The following is a 9,464-nucleotide window of genomic DNA, read 5'->3' as shown; positions in this document are numbered from 1 at the left end:
AGGGGAGGGGGAGGGGAGGGGGAGGGGCTCTCCAGGGGCACTCTGAGAGAGGGTGACAGGGGTTGTGTGTGCAGAGCTGGACCTTGCACAGCCTGCCCAGCATGTGTGTGGGGGAGGTGGGGAGGTGGGCAAAGGAGCACAGGGCACAGTCAGCTTTCAGAACCCTGTGTGGGGGCATGGCCCACACTCTAGGGGTTAGAACCACACATGCGTTTTCTTAAATGGTTGTACTATAATCAGAAAAAACCCTAATGCAATGCTGTTATAGCAATCTTATCTTCCTTTGATGTTCCATGAAAGGAAGGTGAAAAGTGGGTTATTTATCAGATATAACACAGTCAGCCTTGGGGCAGACCTTTCCCACTGATATGTCTGCTGCAATGTTTCCAAGAACAGATTTGCTGTCCCAAGATGGATTTCCTACTTCTTTCAGAGGGACTAACAAGCACAAAGCGTACCCGTGCCTTGCCTTCTACATTTCACGTGAAATACGCACACATGCCAGTTAAGCCCAGGAGCCTCACGTAAGCTTTATGAAATATGTCCCTCACCCAGGGCTGGCTTGATATATTTTATTTTTGATAAAAGGAGAGGAGGAGGGGATCGAACCCTACATGGACCCGAATTCCCCGTCACCCCACAACCAAGGAAGGCTTAGGGGTAGCAGAGAGGGGGTGAGAAAAGGAATGGTCTGGGCTATAAGGTCTCAGGCCGGTGGCTAGAAGTCCTGTGGCACAGTAAGACAAGGAGGTAGGGGGATTTCAGTTCCTAAAATCACCTCCAAACACTAACATTCCAATTCAATTATCAACATTTTAAAAGAGCCAGGCAGTAGCTTAATAGTGATGTGATTTCCAGTGCAGTGATACCCAGTAGTTGCAGCAATAATCAAATGACACAAGCATCCACTGACCACTTACTGTGTGCCAGGCACTGTCCTAAGCACTTTCCATTAACGCACTCAATCATGGCCACAACCTTCAGCAGTGGGGCTGTGTGCCTCCGTTCTACAAAGGATGAGACTGGGGTGGAGGGGAGCAAATCTGGCCAACCCGAAAATGTGTCTCATTGGAATGAGGATTAATTTAGGCTGATTATTTTTAAGGCCCAGAAAGACTCAGGAAGAATCTTTGACCTCCCCTCTCACTGCCTAAGGAATGTAGACAGAGGACCTGTTCCAGGAAGGGAGCTGTCACCAGAGATAAACACAGTATGAACTAGCTGAGTATATGGGGGGAGCCTCGCAAAGTCCATTTGTTAAAACTCCTCTCTGTGTCCCACTGTCTCTGCATGGCCCAGCGAACATTTGTTTACCAAACATTATTTTCCAGCTCCATGTCAGTTGCCTTCTTCCCCTTACAGGTTCCAAACCACTACCCCCAACATCCTCTTTTGTCTTTAACTGAAGATGGTATTTAAGGTGAGGGCTTCAGCCATCTGGGGGAGTTAGTTACTCGGTTTTCCTGGATCTCTCCCATGTATACACGTAATTAAATTTTTGTTTGATTTTCTCCTGGTAATCTGTCTCATGTAACTTAACTCTTGGACCAGCCAGAAGAACCTAGAAGGGTAGAGGAAAATCTCTTCCTCCCCAGCAAGGGCACAGAAGGGTCACATGCCATAACTTGCCAAGTCACATAGCTGGTAGGTGATGGAGCTGGGATGCGAACCTGGCAGTTCTGACCCCAGTCCGGCTCTTAACTGTTAGGCTGCTACTGCCATTTCATGCATTTGAATCACCGCTGTTTATCTTTATCAACAGAAGGCAACATCCTAAAATAAAGGAGTGACATGCCATAGCCCTGGAATTCCCCACCAAAGAGGCCCCTTTGTGTGACCTGCTCTCAATCCATTGGTGGAGGGCAGAGCAGTGACCGGGAAGCAAAACATCTGGTTCTGGCCGTCTTCCTTCTCACTCACCTCTTGGCCTTGGTCAAGTCTCTGAGCAATTCTACCAGCCTGAGGACTCCCAGGTTGTCTTTAGGTTCAAATAAACCTAAGCTTACAATGGAAGAGAGTATAGAGCTGTTTTTGCCCCAGTTCACTTTACTGATAAGAGTAAGATCAGAGAGATTACACGACTTCCTAAATTGGCAGAGTGAATAGCACCCAATATGCAAAAAGACTTTGACAACTAACCTGTAATAACCAATTATTATTACATGGTCCTACCACAAAGACCTGATCTAAACTTCTACTACCTAAGAGGAATTTAATTTCACATCCAGACTGTGAAAAGCCCATGGTTACCCCTTAGACTGAGTCTTATGGAACTACCACTTTTACAAGCAAAAAGATGGTTGAATATTGGCAATTCCATGCACTTCAACCTAAACATACACTTTTCTCAATCAAACCTCCCTCTCCCAACCACCACAGGGGAAAAAGCTGGTTTTCTGGGATGACAGGACCAGGGCTGTGCAGGCAGCTGCCAACAAAGAACAATGGCTTGATGATCCAGGAGCCACCACAAATCCTGAGGTTAAAGATTAACGGGAAGGGCTTCAGGGAGTTTATTATGGATAAGCACACCACAAAACCCAGAACAAAACACCCTCCACCCCTAACCAGTTAATCTCTCATGTTTAAAAAAAAAAATTAGTTTTGCTAGTGAATCAAGAGTGATTCTTGGCAAGAGCCTATTTTCCTTAATTTCTGCGGCTAAATTATCTGGTGGAGCCAGCATGTGTGTGGACCGATGCTGTTTACTTGCATTAAATCAGTTCTTTAAAAAATCCCAATGGTACTAAGTGACTATGTAATATTCACAGTCTAAAAAAAGTCTATTGAATGAAGCCTCATTCAGTTACAAACACAGAGGTAACGATAAGTCCAAAATTACATATATATATTCTATTATTGCTAAATCATTATGCAAATTTAAGACAGTGGAGTTTTTTTTGTGTTGCTTTTTTTATTGGGATTTTTTTTTTTTTTTGCAGTACGCAGGCCTCTCACTGTTGTGGCCTCTCCCATTGTGGAGCACAGGCTCCGGACGCGCAGGCTCAGCGGCCATGGCTCACGGGCCCAGGCGCTCCACGGCATGTGAGATCTTCCTGGACCGGGGCATGAACCTGCGTACCCTGCATCGGCAGACGGACTCTCAACCACTGCGCCGCCAGGGAAGCCCTATTGGTTTGTTTTTATCACACCATCACCACCATCAGGCCTGGCTAAAATGACAGGAGCATTGGAAGTACTGTTTAGATTCCTTCAGCTCAAAAGGAAGTTTCAAAATTTCAAGCCCTAGGGCCAGCAATTAAAGTTATTTTTCAAAGAGGAACAGAGAAGTAAATGAGATTAATAATTTCTTCTGTGGAAGTCTACAATTGCATCCTAAATTGTAGATCCTAAACTGAAAATGATGTCTGTAGCTATCTGGATTAAAAGAAAAAAAAGATTACCATTTTCAGAAAAGTAGATTGAGGGAAAAATTTAACACGCGATCCAAATGCAGGCTGCAGGGGGAAGTGTCAGAGGCCAACTCCTGACATTTCTTGAACTGACCAAAACACGCTGCTGTCCCCCAGGGCTTGTGCCCTCAGTGTGCTGCTGGGCTGTCCCTCCCCTCTGTGAGGTGGAACTGCCTTCCGACAACAGACTTTGGAACCTCAATAACCACATTCCCACAGAGCAACTCCGAGACAGGCTTGTCTGTGGAATTCCTCTAGAAAGTAGAGCAGCACGGTGGAGTCTCAGAATGTCGCATTATTTTCCATATAACTCTTTGTTCCAGACTCAACTCCTTTTCTTTTTCTATCGTTCAGGTATGGAATTTCTATCATTCAAAGCTGTCTTTTTGGGAATTTGTCTTCGTTCCTCAGAAGTGCACTGTAAACCTCCCGTTACCTTCTTAGAAACCAGCCTTAGAGATCGAGGCTTAAGCTCCACTGGTTTGTTTAATGCTTCGAGGCTGGTACCATCTTGCAAAGTACTAAACTCTTTTAAAGACTCCCCAGGGGGAGTAGATGCCCAAGCCCACACCCTGTAACGGGAAGGCCAGAATAATGAGACCTATCCCGTACGGGTAGTGGGGGCAGGTTGTTGCTCAGTATGGTGGGGGATGGAAGTTCTCCACAGCCGACAACCAGTTCTCCTCCCTACTAAGTATTGTATTTTGACCTAATTCCCAGGAAGTATGCTATGTAGAAAGAAGTTTGCCTGCCTTTAGAGCTAAGCCTGCTGCTGTTCCCACAGGGATGCTATAATTACATACACACATTTGAGCACCCCACGCTAACTGACCCTCTTCCTTGTGTTAGTGCTGGGCGAAACGGCAGCACTGCCTTGTAGATACAACTTAAGCAGGCTGTTTACTCTTAAGTACGCTATCAGTTTCCAGGTGGTACATCCCTGACATGTGAGCTTCAGGTATACATGGCCACCAGGTGGCTATGAAGGATAGGAACTCCTCTTTGCTGGTGCTTCGTGAGGTGCAGGGCAATAGGTAAAAGGGAAGAGGGAGCCTGAATTCTAGCCCTGTCTCTGCATCTTCTTGGGCAAGTCATTTTACTTCTTTGCTCTCAGTTTTCTCATCTGTAAAATGGCCCTAGTACCATCTGTCTTATTAGCCCTGAAAAGAGGGTGTATGTGAAATTATTAATCTATAATTTAGGACATAATCATTATCATCTTCATCATCATTGCTGGCGGGCTAGATTGAGGACAGCCTTAAATGTTAGATAGAGGGCAGTAGGCAGTGATTCTCAGTCCAAACGTCCTCCCATCGGGCAGCTCAGTACAGCAGTCACTAGCAGGACTCTAGCCAGATGGCCTGGGTTCCAATCCCAGCACTGCCATTTATCAGCCGAGTGGCCCTGTGGAAGTTAAATGAACCTCTCTCTGCATCAATTCCTCCTCTCTACGTTGGGGATAATAGTAGCACCTATGTCACAAGGGTTTTGTGAGAATTTAGAGCTAATTTACAAGTAAAGTTTAGACACACAGTAAATGCCATATAAATATTTGCTATTACTTTTCTATGTATTCTGAATTCAATTAACACAATTATATAAAGCATGGGTTATTTTCAGCAAGTTTTAAATTCTGAGATAAAGAACCTTGCCATTCAAAATCTTTCCTGAGGGACTTCCCTGGAAGTCCGGTGGTTAAGACTTTGCCTTCCAATGCAGGGGGCGCAGGTTCAATCCCTGGTCTGGGAGTTAAGATCCTACAAGCCTCGTGACCAAAAAATAAAACAGAAGCAGTATTGTAACAAATTCAATAAAGACTTTAAAAATGGTCCACATCAAAAAAAACCCCCCAAACACAAAGTCTTTCCTGAATGCTTCTTTTCCACTCTCATCTGCTGTATGCTTGGGATTTAAGAAAAAATAAATTTGTTAGGGAAGTAAATCATCTGCCAAAATAAAAGAAGCCAATAACCACTCTCTCTAGTTTTTCCCTTGTGAATACAGACTTTATAACATGGGAATTCGAAAAAGGTGGCAGCTTATTTCTTTTTTAAGCCTTTGCTAGGCAAAAAGAAAATAAGACTAAGGACAGTGGTAATGAAATTGAGGGACTCCAGGCAGCCTTTCATGGAGAAGGATCCTGTGCCCTGCACTTTCCAGGGCCTCCGGAACCTTCCAGGGCCAGTCTTGGGACAGGAAGTCTGGCTGTTGCCTGCCCCAGGACCACAGCTCCTGGGAGGCCCTGCTGGGGGGAGCTTCTTGTTCCACTTCCCCTCAGCTGTGGTCCACTTGTCCCAAGAGACCCTCTGGTGTTCTCTCTCCTGGGCTCAACCCTTACTTCTCCTACAAGGAGGCACGATGGTGCCAACAAAGGCTGCCCCGGAGTTGAGGAGGACAATTCTGCTAGAGGAGAGACTCTGCAGGTGGAAAAAGTCATCTGGACAGTATTCTGCCAATCACTGCCAGCAACAAGATGGAATTTCTCTGAGACCCCATCTACATCATCTGTACATTTCTATTTATCCCACGGCCAAGTTCCCTTGGTGCCCCTTGGATGCCTTTTTTGATTTGCTCTGGGAGCATAAACAAGCTCTTAGAGGAGAGTACAGATCCCTAGAGAGGCGCCTGTGGAGGTCGCCTGGGCCACTCTTGGCAAGAGCCACTGCACAGCACCGGGGCACGTCATTCATTCCACAGTCCTCGTGAATGGCGCACCCTGGAATTGGGCGATCAGGCACCTCAGCCTCTGGGAAGACAGCAGTCAGCGGGGAGGATCTGTTCCTTTTTTTTTTTTTTTTTAACCTAAAAAGTAGAAGTGCAGTTCAAGTCTCTTATCTGTCAGCTCTAGTTCCATGCCTCCCTAAAAGGGTTTGGAGGACCCCTACCTGGCTCTGCACTCCCATAGCCCACTCCCCGCAACCAACCAGTCTAAAGCGGTAGATTCCTACAAGAGGGGAAGGGAGGGGTGAGGGGAACACAAGAAAGAAGAATGAGAAAAGCATTTTAAAAAATAGGCTAGGGGCTTCCCTGGTGGTGCAGTGGTTAAGAATCCGCCGGCCCATGCAGGGGACACAGGTTCGAGCCCTGGTCTGGGAAGATCCCACATGCCGCGGAGCAACTAAGCCTGTGCACCACAACTACTGAGCCTGCGCTCTAGAGCCCACGAGCCACAACTACTGAGGCTGCGTGCCACAACTACTGAAGCCCATGTGCCTAGAGCCTGTGCTCTGCAACAAGAGAAGCCACCGCAATGAGAAGCCTGCACACCGCAACGAAGAGTAGCCCCCACTCGCCACAACTAGAGAGAGCCCGCGTGCAGCAACAAAGACCCAATGCAGCCAAAAATAAACAAATAATTAGTTAATTAAAAAAAAATAGGCTAGGAGTGTCAAAGAAGAAGAGGGGAGGGAAGGTAAGAGCAGGTGGTGCATCCTGCAGAGGAAAGTGCAGAGCTGCATCCAGGACAACCTGCTAGCTTGTCCTCTGTCCTGTACCCCACTGTGTCGTTGGGAACTCTGGTGAGAGGTAGTACAAATAAAACACATCTCCAATCAAGACAGAACCTCAGCTCTCCTACGACTTCACATCTATGAAATAATGCCTATGCAACAAAATTAACGTTTTGTGTATTCTGACTCTATCGTTAACGTTTTGTGTATTCTGACTCTATCATGAACGTTTTGTGTATTCTGACTCTATCTCCCCTGCCTTGCTCTAATGAATGAGGAAGCAGCTCAAAGCATGGGACTGAGAAGCAAAAGGGACAGCCAAGGAGGTGGGGTGACCAGTCCTGGAAAAACCAAGACTAAGTCTGGGTGTCAGGGGAACTTCAGTGGTCCTCTGGGCTCAGCTCTCTGTGCAGGAGGCCCCAGCACACGATGCCTGAGATGCAGTCATCCAGCTACCGTGTAACATTGCCAGCCACAGGGAGCTCACTACCTCACAAGGCAACTTGATCTATTTCTGTGAGGCTCAAATTATTAGAAATTTGTTCCTTATACTGTGTGGCCTTCTAATGTCCAAACCTGGGCCTTAGCTTTGCCCTCTGAAGTCACCCAGAGTAAGTATAAATGATCACTTCCTAAGAGAATTTTTCTAGTATTTGAATATGATAGTGAATTTTCTCATAACTTCTCTCTTTCAGAACACACATGCTCTGTTCTTCTGGTTTTGGACCTTTACATGTAATGGGCAAGAATTCCAAGAACAGGTTTAAACAACCTGACCAAAGATGGCAGTTTGCTGGTCCTTACCGATTGAGGAAAGCATTTCCAAAGCGACTAAGCTTTCGAAATGGCTTTTTGGGGTCCACGACTAAAGCGTTCCCTGGGGTGCTGCCCTCAGTCTCCCCATACATCACGGCGATGAAGGAGTCGGTGGTGGGCTCTGGACCAATCCTCATGCCTGGGAAATCTTGCTCCAGTAAGTATCTGGGAGAGGGGAAAAGAAAAGAAACTTAGCATGTGGTCACAAAGCAAGAGGCCAGAAAGCTTCCTGGGGCTACCAATTTGTAACATAATCATTTGAAAACCTAGAATATAACCCCCAAGAAAAAGAGAATGATTGGCATTGTACTGTTTTGCTAATAATAAATTTCCAAAGCTTAGAATCTACAGACCTATTTTTTCCCCCAATGTAAGGAGCCTAGTGAAAGAGGCAGACATCTTGCAGACCTGCTGGGCCTTCTCAAAGTGGCCCTTAGCTCAGCACAGCCATCCCCGGTTCCATTGGCACAATAGATACTACCCCAGAGAGGAGTACTCAGCCAGCTCCTATGCATCCTGGAAGACCCTGCTCAGGCCCACCTCCTTTAGGGAAGCGTCCCCGTCCCTCTAGCATGTTGGGGACACCTGCTCTGTGGGCCCCAGGCACCCTGCGCCTGTGGCCATCGTGGTGCTCACTGTGGGTGCTGCACTTCTATGTTTGTGGGCCTTGAAGGCAGGCCCATATCTATGGCCAGATGTATATTCCCAGGACCCAGCACTATGCCTGCCCACAAAGGGCACCCAGTGTAGTGAATGAAATGATGAACCATCTCCTTCCTGATCACTGGCAGTCAGTGTGGCCCCAAAAGCCTCCCTTGAGCATTTTACAGCTCCCTTGGGATCCTGGAAGTCATGACCATGGAAGATGATTGCCAAAGAATTGAGCAGCAACGGAGACTGCTAAGGGGAGGGCTCGGATTAGATATCACCAGGGCCATCCCTAGCTTTCAGTGCAAATTGGAAAAAGATGCCCCTTCCTCTAGGGAGACCCAGCCCTGTGCCAGGGCTCACAGCTTAGTGAGCAGGACTCTCGCTGGATTTTACCCCCATGTGCCCCGTTGCCCAGGTGCCCTCATGCAGTTTAACCTGCATACAGTGGCCCTAGCAGATGTCACTGAGCATGTTCATCCAGGGGGCTGAGGAGACCAACTGATGTGCTACAGGGCATAGGACTGGCTCAGTGGCATGGCTGGTGTGGGGCAAGGGAGCCAGAGGTAGAGCTATGGGGAAAGTCTGCTCTCTGTGGGAAATGGCTGTGTCCTAACATAGCTCCCCGCTACCTCCACCAGCACATCATTTAGCTGAAGCCACTCAGAGCCCCTCCCTTCCTCCCCACCAAGATTTCCTTCCCAGGATGTAGGGACACACTTAGGTATATGTATGCCTATATGGATGGAATGGGATGGGTGATGCAAAGACAACTCCCTCCTTCCTTTGCAACCAAGGGGAACATAAGGAGGGAGTATTTTCACTAATCACCAAGCAACAGGTGTAAACGCAACACCTTCAGAGAACACTTGGCAGGGACAGTGAACTGCAACTGGGGGAGGGGGCGGTGGAAGAGAATGCCTGTTTGAGGTGACAGAGCCTTGTCCCGGCCCTGCCAGGGAGATGATCCTTCACCCTGGGAGGAGGCTCAGGGCAGAAACATGCACAACTTTCTCCAACTCCCCATTCCTGCAGCTTACAGTCTGGTCCTGAACCATTTCTTTTGTTTCTAAAATGTCTTGACTGATCAAACTGAAGCCCAGAACCTATGATTTTATTTCCAGGGTTAGAGGGAAAG

The 9,464-nt window shown here is 47.2% G+C and overlaps 1 protein-coding gene across 1 annotated transcript in view; it reads right to left on the bottom strand.

Annotated features, from left to right (window-relative positions):
• Window positions 1-9,464, bottom strand: part of LOC103084056 (EH domain-containing protein 4-like) — an 80,599-nt gene that overhangs the window by 42,664 nt on the left and 28,471 nt on the right. Inside the window, exon 2 of the mRNA XM_007460199.1 lies at window positions 7,667-7,843. Coding sequence (XP_007460261.1) covers window positions 7,667-7,843 — 177 coding nt within the window. The remainder of the gene's footprint in view (window positions 1-7,666; window positions 7,844-9,464) is intronic.

This window comes from Lipotes vexillifer, unplaced genomic scaffold, assembly GCF_000442215.2.
Source record: "Lipotes vexillifer unplaced genomic scaffold, Lipotes_vexillifer_v1.1 scaffold408, whole genome shotgun sequence".
NCBI classification, from domain to species: Eukaryota; Metazoa; Chordata; class Mammalia; order Artiodactyla; family Lipotidae; genus Lipotes; species Lipotes vexillifer.
This window is presented reverse-complemented; position numbering and strand designations above follow the sequence as displayed.